This window comes from Epinephelus lanceolatus, chromosome 19, assembly GCF_041903045.1.
Source record: "Epinephelus lanceolatus isolate andai-2023 chromosome 19, ASM4190304v1, whole genome shotgun sequence".
NCBI classification, from domain to species: domain Eukaryota; kingdom Metazoa; phylum Chordata; class Actinopteri; order Perciformes; family Serranidae; genus Epinephelus; species Epinephelus lanceolatus.
In genome coordinates this window covers 23,784,560-23,796,778 of record NC_135752.1, presented here as the reverse complement: position 1 = coordinate 23,796,778, position 12,219 = coordinate 23,784,560, and the positions used below count along the sequence as shown (strand labels likewise).

General features: G+C 38.9%; 1 protein-coding gene across 1 annotated transcript in view; it reads left to right on the top strand.

Moving 5' to 3' along the window:
- Window positions 1-10,636, top strand: part of LOC117269281 (transmembrane protein 132C) — a 239,762-nt gene extending 229,126 nt beyond the window's left edge. The window contains exons 9-10 of the mRNA XM_033646202.2: window positions 7,584-7,775; window positions 8,271-10,636. Coding sequence (XP_033502093.2) covers window positions 7,584-7,775; window positions 8,271-9,353 — 1,275 coding nt within the window. The 3' untranslated portion in view covers window positions 9,354-10,636. The remainder of the gene's footprint in view (window positions 1-7,583; window positions 7,776-8,270) is intronic.
- Window positions 10,637-12,219: the final 1,583 nt, after the last annotated feature.

The following is a 12,219-nucleotide window of genomic DNA, read 5'->3' as shown; positions in this document are numbered from 1 at the left end:
GTCAAGTCAGCGGACGTATTAACTCCGTATCCTCAATGAACAGTCCATGAAAAAATTATTTTTTCCAGCAGATATCTTAGTTACAACATGATTGAGCTAGCAAAGCAGTTTTGTGTTGCTATGTGTGGTATTTATTCAGTTTTGGGAAATCACGATGTTTAGAAAGCACAATCTCAGGGAGCGCCATGATCTGTGATGCATCCATATATCAAATGTGCACACCGCCCCCTACCGTATTAGATGGGTAGCACCATGGTCAGCTGAAGAAGAGCGGCTCCTGACGTCACTCTCCTGCGCTGCTCAGATTGCCAAATCATTTTTCGAATTATGGTCACTATTTTGCAGGGCAGACCACGAAAATGAAATAGCAATGTCTTCTTTGTTTTCTTTTTGATTATGGCATAAAATGTGCAGTCTTGAAGAAGAAAATGCAAATGCAATAGGTTGATTGATTATTCATTTTATTTATGAGTGAAATAATGCAGCCACATTCTTAAAATGAAAAAGCATTTCTGTAAATGCATTTTAATTTTCAAATTTTACATTTCAAATTGAATTCTGGTATCTATTTGCTGGGGCATATTTTGAAAATTAAATCTCAAATGACTTTTTCTTTTTCATTTTAATTAAGTAAAAGAATGTGCAGTCTTGAAGAAGAAAATTAAAATGCAAATAGGATGATTGATGATTAATTTTATTTATGAGTCAAATAATGCAGCCACATTCTTAAAATGAAAAAGCATTTCTGTAAATGCATTTTAATTTTCAAATTTTACATTTCAAATTGAATTTTGGTATCTATTTGCTGGGGCATATTTTGAAAATTAAATCTCAAATGACTTTTTCTTTTTCATTTTAATTAAGTAAAAGAATGAGCAGTCTTGAAGAAGAAAATTAAAATGCAAATAGGATGATTGATGATTAATTTTATTTATGAGTCAAATAATGCAGCCACATTCTTAAAATGAAAAATCATTTCTGCAAATACATTTTAATTTAAATATTAGTCACGATTCGCTTCCATAGAAGCTGCTTGGTTTCTCATGGCGAATATACTTAAAGTGATGACTTTGCTGATTTTCAACAAGCTTTGTATCACAACAATGTGGGTAGGATGTGTAAATGGACTGTGGTAAACTTTCCTTCATCTTACCAGCACCCAGATCTCCCGGCTCATCCCTCTGCCCAAATCAGACTTTCGCTGCCTGTTGGGCTGTGGTTCGAACTACAGATTGCAGATTCCGCTTTTGTGTATGTTCACCACCAAGGATACAAAAAGTATAGAAGGATATCAAGAAAGACACCCTCCCCATCTCTCAAACTCAGACCAAACTCCAATTAAACTATGTACCAAGATTTGTTACTGTGTTGCCTATTTCTCCCCTAAAATGTCTTCATAAACATATTTTAGTGCCCTGTTTGGCTGTAATATGATAATGTGTAAACAAGAAGTGGGCCCCATAATGTTTCCTGTATTGTTAAAACAAAAACTGAGACTAACAGTAAAACTAGGCAGTGCTGATCAAATATGAACAAATATTCTATTAATTTTTTGCCCATTTCTTGCCTAAAATGTCTTCAGAAACATATTTTAGTGCCCTGTTTGGCTGTGATATGGGTTTCTGATATTGTTAAAACAGAGGCTGACCAAACAGACCAGGCAGTGCAACCAGGCAGTGCTGATCAAATACGAACCAAGATTCTGTTACGTTTTTACGTTAAAATGTCTTCAGCGACATATTTTAGTGTACTGTATGGCTGCAACTAAAGAATTTTTGAACACAAAGTGGGTGCCATGTATTGTAGAAATGGAGAAAAAACTGAGACTAAACAGTAAAATGAAGGAGTGCTGTGTCAAAACAGCCAAGCTCGCATTATGTCATCTTTTAGTAGGAGCTTTCACTGGTCCGGAGCGGTGTGGTTCATTCTGGTAGGTTTTCTACCTCTTGAGCAAAAGCAAATGCCACACCCCTTTTTCTGTCTTCTCTGGTCACATTGTACCAGTATCAAAAGTATTTGGATCTTTCTACTGCATAGACAGCCCCGTTTTATGAAAAGACCATCTTTTCAGCAGTGAAATACTACTACTACTACTACTTTAATGAACAGAATTAATGCATTAACAGTAGTTGGAATTATGCAAAAACCTTTTTACTCTTTCTCTTGCTATAAAATGTATTCCTGCACTCGCTCGCTCTATCACCTCTGTGATTTTTAACATAACAAATTAAGTGGACTCGAGAGTATTGACAACTGTGTTAAGGAGACTGTGACATTTGTTTAATTCAGATCAATTTAAAGTCCGACTTCAAACACAAGTGCTTTCCAATTGTCGACGCTGAAATCCCAGGCTAATCACTGCAGTAACCAAGGAATGATAATACATGGAATTTAACCCATTAGAGATACAGTGTGTCATTGTATGCCTCTAGTAATGAAGGAATTAATATTTTTTATTTGATTCCTATCTACAGAGCAGCTTGATAAAGCTCGTACACAATGAATAATAATTGCTTGTATACCTATAATAAGTGAGAGTCTTCCTCCCCTGAAATGCAAATTATGTAAAAAACAAAGGTTAATTGTACCACTGAAAGCAGGCATGATTTGATATTTAATCTTTCTTCTATCTAATCAACAGTTTGTACTCAAGGTGTCAGCCATGTTCTCAGTCTTTAGTATGCTGCTCAGGTGGTTTGTGGAAAGGTTAAATCATTCTGAATGAAACATGCTCTTGATTTAGAACAAAGCTTCTGGGCTTAATCCAAAGAAATCATGTAAACACTTAGTGAAATAGACATACAAAGAAAAGCATTAATTCAGCTCAGTGAACCAACAGGGTTACGTATTTGACTGCCTTTCCTACTTTTCCCAAAAACAACACAAACCCATTTCAATGTCATCATTTCCTGACCTTTATTTCCATAGAGTATTATTCACAGTTTATGAAGGACAGGCTACACATCTCCATTGATTGGCTCCTTCTAAGCATATTAGCCACACTATTATATACACTCCACAATTCATGTAAGTATAAATTGGCTTTTCAGCAGGGGATGTTCCAGGATCTGACTACAATAATCAGTAAATCGCAGTGTGCATAAACAACAAATATTTGTTTTGAATTTCCTAACATATGGTACACAATTTTCTTTCCTCTGCTATACATTTTTATTCAAACATTGGGCAAGAAGATACATGAAAGGTTGTTTGTTCTTCCAAAACTTGTTAAGTATTAATTGGAGGTCCACTAGGAAAAGACACCAAATGTCTTATGAGACCAAGCTGTTTTAACTGTATAGTATGTTCAGTATCTTTAGGATTGGGCACATTTCACATTTAAATTGGCACTGGAATCAACTTCAGCAATTTATTTTTAGTACTTAACTCTTTCAATAATAACAAAAATGTATTTTCTTGAACACCCTGTGAAATAAGTACCTAATTTAAAAAGAACAATCACAAACAGCAGTGATGTTTGGATATTTCTTAAAAAATAGTACAGAATAAGACCAGATAGGCCAAAACTACTGGCACTGAAGCAATAGTTTTGGCTTGCTGGGAAGCTCCATGGCCGGCTTCCCCACTTCGGGAAGTTTGTGGGGCTTCCACCTTTTGAATCTGGCGGCTCAGTAGAACTCTGTTGTCTCCACAGCATATGTTTTTAGGTACCAAAATTTCGCAGCAATTGGTTTATTGTGAATCTGTACTCAGTAAGTACAGATATAATTTGGTCGATACCCTTAAAAGTACAGCGTTCAGTACCCATCCCTAAGTATCTTCCTACCTCCCTAGCAGCCATTGGATTTCAGTCATTTAGGTCCATGCTAGATAATAAACTACTGTAAGTATACCTTTTAATCTTCTCTCTACCTTATGGTTGAGTGGAAATGCAGTTGCAAGTGGACTCAGTTCAACAATATACTAATGTACCTATTGTGTGTTAATGTGCTGGTTGAGGGACATGGAATAAGCCAATATGGACATTGTAAAAAGGATTTTGTGAACTTGAGAGCTCCTTCATTCAAAAAGAAAGAAGGACCCCTGTCTCAATCATCCAAGAAAAAAAAGTTCTGATACAATATATGTCCCCATTTCCAAAGGCCTTGAATACATAACATATTAGAAGTTTTATTTTGATCAAACTATTTAGAATTACAAGGAAGGACGTGGATTTCACAATTAAATGAAAACCAAGGATTTCAAAAGGCCGCTGAGGTATTAAAAAGATTCCATAGCGGCCATAGAATTGGTAATGTGATGATTAATATACTGGGCTGCAAGTTGGTATGTATATCTGGTATATATATGGTATATCAGGAGAAATGAGTGAATCCATTTAAGCACTGTCTTTCTGGCATGTTATAGATAGACTTCTTGCATGCTAAACACATTTTGCTATTAACCTTTGTAGTAGTGTGAGTGTGATGAGTCAGAGATACATGGTCTTGGCAATGCTGGATCGTATGTTATGTTGTTGGTGCAAACAGGAATTTGTGGGGTCAGGTAGTAAGAGCCCTCTGATATTTGGACAGAAATCATACAAGACAAGACTCTGACAGCTTTGAATAGGCCTGGAAGGGGTCTTTAATTGCTTTCTATGGGTGAAATTAGGCAACCTGTAAACTCTGGGACTGGCTTGAGGAAGGGGCTTATCAAGGTGCATCTGGTGAGGGAATCTCAGGACTATGTATGCCAAAGACGGGACCTGTAATCTCTCTAATGGGGTTGAAAAAAGACACAACATCTCTGAAAATTGGACAAATGACTCTGATAAAGGGGAGGAGAAGGGATCTGACTCTTTTCACAAATCAAGGAAAGGATCCCTGACATCTCTGAGAGGAGAGCTGCAGAAAGTCTGGACATTTGCTCATATGTAGTCAGGGTTAGGTTGAGAGGATTGTTGATCTATTTGAGGGATGCAAAAACAAATGCTTCTGACATTTTGTGAAGAGTTCTGTGGAGGGTTATAGATTAAACATCCTGCCTTCTGCAGAAGAGAAAGATTCTTTCAGAAGTTGGGCAGATTCTTCTGATAAGTTAATACACAACTTCTTGAACGTTACACTTAGATATCTATTTACCTGCATCTAGCATCTTTTGCATCATAGCTGCGAAGAATCTTTTGAATTCAGCTTGACATATTAATATATAGAGGGCAGATGTTACTTACCTATAATGATATGAATCAAAACAGCCAAACGTGGAGGCAAAGCAAGTATTTGTTGTGGTTTTACAGAGAATACCTTTGATAAATGGTGTATGGACTCGCGTTTGTGTAGCGCCTTTCTTGACTTCTGACCCAAAGCACTGGGTCCTATTCACACAAACACATTCATACACTGGTGGCCAAGGCTACCAGACAAGATGCCACCTGCTACTCAGTTAACCATTCACATAGCCTCACAATATGGGGCTTAGTATCTTGCCCAAGGACACTTCGACATGCGGACTGGAGCCAGGTATCAAACCGCCCCTCGGCTATCAAAAGTGCGGCCAGACTCTTGTATTATTCAGCTTTAACCAGTGAATTTGCCCATGGAACCTTTTTAACAAGTCACTAGCCCATAATTTCCACATAAACATTTTATGCCATTGCTTATCTTGCTTTCTTTTTATCTGTACAAAACAATCCCCACACTTCAAGACAATCAGTGCGCACACTTATTTGTTCGAGTGAAAATCACCACCCGTCTGCTTTTTTAACCTTTGCACTCATCTCAGAGATGAGGTTAAACCATATTCCCCCCTTTTCTGTAGATTACACAGATTTCAGCTGTGTTTAACATTCAAGGATATCAGTGTCATTGTGTGGGAGGCAAAAGGGAAAATGAAAAAAAAGGTAAACCAAAGGGAGGAAAACAGGGAAAAGGGTCTGTACAAATGAGGCGGTGATCGGTGCTGACAGTTCATTATGGCTGGTAAATGTGGCCATGCGGGGGCGGCTGGAGGAGAGACTGGAGCCCTAATTGGAGGGGATGGGAGGGATTCTCATCTCATAACAATATCACAACTATTTACATGCTTACGCCTCCGGCAACTCAGGGAGGTGGAGAATGTGTTAGTAGGGTAGAGATTACATGTTTGCATGTAGTAGCATTTATACATGAGTATGCATTTGCATTTATGTCACAATGTGTCTTTATCTTTGGAGAGTTGCATGTGATCTCCATTACATATTCACATAAACATCCCACATCAGAGTTTTGAATACAGTGGAAATGCAATTTTTTTGACCCAGTACACAAACAAGGACAGGGAGGCACAAGAAAAGAATAGGAAGTATAGGAAAACTGTTCACGTTCAAGTGACGAAGCCAACTAGCACCTGTATTACCTATAAATTTTGGCCAATGGAAGCAAAGGAGGAAGTCAGGTAACGGTACTGCAGCACAACAAAGTCCACAGAGGTGGTCAGGGTGAATGAATGAGTCATTAAACCATCTGACTTTGCCACAGGAGACTTGTGGTCATCCCCAATAAACCTGCATTCAAATCAGTTTCTTTTAACCATGATCACGGTCATGCCTTAACCATACCAGGGTTATTATTGTAACCATGACAATGAAGGTCCCGTAACCTTAACAAATTTCATTTTCTTAACTCAAACCATAATCTTCCCATAGCCAAGTCGTTTTAGTGCTTAAAATAACTAACTCTTAACCATGGCATTGTCAGATTATAAAACAGATTTATTTTTCCAACTGGGACTGCACACCTTATCATCTATAGTGACATAATTGTCAACAACAGTGGGCACTAGCGAATTGGCTCTTACTTGCAGCTATTTTAGATTTACTCTTTAGACAAAAGCGCTGATTAGTTTTAGTCACATCTTAGTTATTTCTATCCTTCATAGTTTCAGTCTAGTTTTAGCCGGCAGCAACTTAAAGGTTTTAATCCAATTATAGTGAATGAAAAATCATTACATTTCAGTCCATTTTTAGTCATTGCTTTTAGTTAGAATGTTTTCTCTCTTTAATCTAATTCAATTAGGCAAGCCATTAGAAATTGGAATCAAGGTGATAGGTTGTTTTAATTTATTTGGACTTAATGTTTTTCTACAACATTTACAAGCTTTAATTACTCCAGCATTGTTTGACAGATTAAAAGATACTTTGCAAGCACATAAACTGATCATCATTTGAAAAGCTCAAAATCTCAAACTTTGAGATGATACATAAATCATTTGAGACAACTATTTGTATCCAGATTCACTGTGAACTCTGACTATTAGCAGACGACACGCGCTTTCATGATGCTCATACAGTCTGATAGTCCACCAATATCATTTAGTCCCGTCTTGTCTTGTTAAACTCTTATGGATCCTGCATAATTTACCAAAAACACCTTTCCAAAGCATACCTGAAGTAAACTGAAAGCTGTTCTTGTTGTGTATTTAGTACCTGTACATGCATGGTCTCATTTAAAAAGTAAAACTCTGAAGTGTATTCCCAAACAGTCAGAATCACGGTACTGTAAGTGCTTCGAAACTCTGAAATTAACACTGCTCTTTATTCACAGTGACACCATCTTGGATCTTAATGGACCACCATGAGTAGCAAGTGTTTCTGTGTGTTTCAGGTGCTGTCCCCTCTGACATCATCTGTCCTGGCTGAGAGGAGCATCAGGGTGGTGGATGATAAAGTGAGTGTGACAGAGCTGGGGGTGCAATTGGTTTCTGGACTCTCTCTGTCTCTGCAGCTCAGCCCCGGGAGCAACAGGGCCATCGTCGCCACTGCAACCACACAGGAAGTTATTGAATCGCTCAAACAGGTATGAATCCACTTCTTTCAAACAAGGGAAAATCTAGTCTTTACTGTATTAGCACTGCACTGTGTATTGTATGTGGCTTACAAGTGCAGGGCTGAATCAGGGTTATTATGGAGTCTATGATATGCATTGCAGTTTTTCTTTTATAATTAATTCACTCTTGATATAGTGAAGCCATCTCTTTGATTTGCATATCCAACCACTGAACAGCTCTGTTATTCCCATAATTAGAATTTCAAATGGAAAAAGGCTACTGTCTCTTCCCTTAGAGAGAAAAGAATATTTCGCTTTCAGAAGAATAGTTTCATATCCAATTGTTTCCATGAGCCTTTCTACTGTAATTACAGCTCACTTTTGCTCCATGTTCCTCTGTTTTATTCTCTAGTCATTCTTATGCATTAGTTAAAAGTGCTCAGATTACTGCCTTTGGTGTTGTTTTCAGGGTTATTTTTGCTGTTGCACTGATACAACTTTCTGTTTGTTTGTGTCTTTTCTTAGGAGGCCCTCATCAGTGCTTGGCTTCAGTTCAGCGATGGATCAATGACTGCTCTAGACAACTATAACCCTGTCCATTTTACCCTGACAGCCACCTCTTTGGATGAACAGGTGGTGGCGGTGCAGCGCAGTGCAGCATGGAAGTGGCCCATCATTGTTGCCAAGGGGGAAGGCCAGGGTTTGCTTGTGCGCGTTGAAATGAGCCAATCGGAGGTGTGCCAGAAGGGAAAACGACGTACTGTCTTAGCCACTGGAATGGCAAACATACAGACCAGGTTTGGTCAGCCAGAGGAGCAATACAGACAACCAGGGGACCGACGAACACGTCCTGATCCTCCATATTATGGCGGATCTATCGCTGACATGGAAACTGGGTTAATCAACCGTGGAGCCACTACCATCAGGGGCCATGTCCCAGTGAGACCTAATGGGGGCCGTCTATCAGCGGACAGCGGGGCCAGGGTCCCAAATGAATTCTCTGAATATCCAGACCAGGCGGAGCTGCCTCGTAGCCGCAGCACTGATGATGACTTGTTGCCGTCCCGACGAGGCCTGACAGACCTAGAGATTGGTATGTATGCCCTGCTGGGAGTGTTCTGCCTGGCCATTCTGGTCTTTCTTATTAACTGCATCTCTTATGCATATAAGTACCGTAGCAAGCAACTGTCCCTGGAAGCCCCGGAGGCAATGCCCCATGCCCATGACTGGGTTTGGCTGGGCCAAGATGAGGGGCTATGTCTGCAGCAACAGCAGCAGGACGAGCTGAGTGGTACCCTAGAGGAGGGTAGTCAGCTACTGAATGGAGGCATCCAGCGTGGTAATACTGGCGTGGGCAGCTGTAGCTCGAGTGGGAGAGATCACAGGAATGAGTCGCTTAACTCTCCCACCACCAAGAGAAAGAGGGTGAAGTTCACCACCTTTTCCAACATCAAGTCTAGTAATGGATGTCCTGTGCTCAGCCCATTAGCACTAGTGCAGACCAGTGAGATAAAATGGGTATGTCCGGACATCGAGCTTGGGGACTCAAAGGATCTTAGGAACTACATGGAAAAGCTTAATGAGAATGCAATTAAGAACATTGCATAGGGGGTGCTGGGTGTTTTCAAATGAACTAAAGAGAAACTCACCTGAATGCCTTCAGAATACGGAGGGAACGAGAGTTGGAAGGAGGAAAGGAAAAAGGGGTGAAGGAAAAAGACTGGGGTGGCTGCTGAACTGCTTTTCACCATAACAACAGGATGCGCTTAGGCTCTGTTGTTTCCATGACAGTACTCGGAAAGAGTAAAGAAAAGGACCACAACAAGACTTGCCACGACACCACAGCATAGATACGAAGGGGAAAATGTGAACTTGATATTGTTGTTTAACTTAAATGTATGTTGTTTGTCTTTAATTGAGGTTCAGTTTCCTTTTCTATGCGCCATGTACTTTGTTTTACATTTTCTTTATTAATTCATCATGTTTTAATGTTGTATTTGTTGTACTTTTTTGCGCTTTTTTTAAGAGTTGCCGTATGCTCTGTACCACACGTCAGCAATTATAGATTCTAGGAGAGAAGAGTTAAAAGCAATTTTGTATTGTATATAAATGCAGAGTTTGATTTGGAGGTATTATATGTATAGTAACATTTTGTAAAGTGCCGTTTGGTTTCAGTTTGGTTTTGTTCGTAGTTCAGTTTTTGTTTTGTCTCCAGAAACCGGATCCATGCATGATGTTATTAAAGAGGAGGCATGTGTGTCTGATCTGGTACCTGAAATGAAAGTGTGTAGATAATTAATACCAATACCTCTGGAGACATGTCAGCTTAATATAATTGCATTCATTCATCCTGGAGCTCAGTTTTGGGTTGGTTTCGGTATGTTGATATTGGTTTAAAGAAGTTTTGTTAGCCTGTACATTTTCCCTTCTTACGTTAGTGTTATTATTTATGCAACCCCCTTTGATTCAGTTGCATACTTCACATAAAGTAGACTTTTTGAACTACTTTAAATCCTGATATTACAAATCAAAAAAGGCATTTGTGACATTTAACAGAAAAACCATCAAGAGAGTCAAAAGACAATCACGTAAATAATGTATGGATCAATCCCTTCATTTATAATGTTCCATAAAAATCAGTCCAGTTTACAGTTTGTATGGCCCTAGATGAAGATCGGTAAACAATCAGTCGTTAATTTTACTGTGTATGACATTTTGGATCCCAGAAAAAAAACACCATTACAGTGAATGAACAAACTGTGAAGTGAACGCCCAAAGTCCAACCTCTCCGCTCCTTTTGTCATATGTCAGCATTAGTCAAGTCCATTCCTTTTCTATCTCTGTTTTAAAATTGGCTGCTGGACTAATTAAAAGTGAAGGTGACTCTTCTCCATCATGCTGCTGTGTGATTCATTGGTCTGGCTGTTGTATTCTTCTCTTGGTCTGTCTGCTTTTGCTCATCTGACTGGTTTATGAGAGTACACAGACAGTGGCTTCATCAAATATCAAAATGAAGTGCCTGTAGCTGTTGACGGTCGGCACAGCTGCCAGCTGAAGCAGGAGAGATAAGTTACCCTGCACCCATCATCCCACTGCTCTAAACCCCCAATATAGTCAGGTATTCCTTTATTTTCTGCACCTCATGTATGAGTTGTAGATGCTTATCTGTGAAAGACAAAATGGTCACGTAAATGGTATCTTGTCCATTTGGGTTTTTTTTAAACAGGAAGGTTTAAAAATAATGATGGATGCTGGTCATGACTTACAGAGCTGTTGTGCCCATATTGTGATTTGAAAGAGATGAAGAGCAAAAAAATAAAAGGCAAAAGTAAAAGTAATATACATTTGAGACAAAAGTTCACCCAAGTGCACACTTGGACTAATTAGCAAAAGCTTATTCTAGGCTTATAGGCTATTAAAAGCACAAAATATCTTTAAGTTGTCATCTTAGATCCCATCAGTGCAGATATAACGGCAGTGAGTGGGAGAAAACAACCGCCTAAGTATAGGAAGGCAAATTGACAACTATTAAAAAGTAATACTGCATCCAGTGGAGGCTGGAAGTAAAGTTAAACATAATAAACATTCCTATCATCTGCATTAAGCACCCTGTAATAATACCTGTGAGTATCATTTGTGTATCATCATCAGCTGTTAAAAAGGTTCTAGGCCAAGTGCACCAGAGACCTACATGCTTCTAACCCTCTCAGACAATTAGTCTTTTTTTCCGCAGGATCACAGACATGCTTCCCTTTCTAAAAGGGCAACCTAATTAGAGATTACTTAGTTCAGTCTTATTACATGTTAATGTGGCATTTCCTATGCAATTTGTCTCACCCACTTACAGTACCTATGAATTTACTGAGATATAATTTACTCCCTAACTAAAGCAAAGCCTAAGACCTGTGCATCAGAGATGTGCAAAGGTTAGACTTTGTTGTAAACATTTAATGTAAAAGAAGGAGCAAAGTGATGATGATGCTTTTTTAAAAACCTGCCTCAGGAGAGTGGTATATTTAGTCAGTAAAGTTCATTATAAAATAAAAGCCTGTGCTGTATCTGTGCATCTTACCATGGTCATGATGAAAATATGATGGTCAAATAATAAATCAAACATATTTTAATGTTTTATGTATGATTAAAAATGGAGAAGGTGCTCACTACTTCCTGCTTTGCTACAGTGCCGAGGCTCTTTCTCTTGCTGTCTGCTTTGTTCTTATTTAGCTGTTTTGTTTTTTTTAACAACGGGGCTTGTAAGGTGGTTCCCTGAATCATTCAGGGATATAGCTTTTTATAGTTGGAACGTTATTAAGGAGAATAATTTAGGAACAGCATTTTACTGGACTACTACCAGCAGGGCCTTTGACAGCACCATGCCTCTGTGCTCATCTGAAGAACACAGACTGCCGTAAAACAACAGAAGACTAGCATACTGAAACAGGAGAAGACTTGTGAACTCCATGAAACTCTCCAG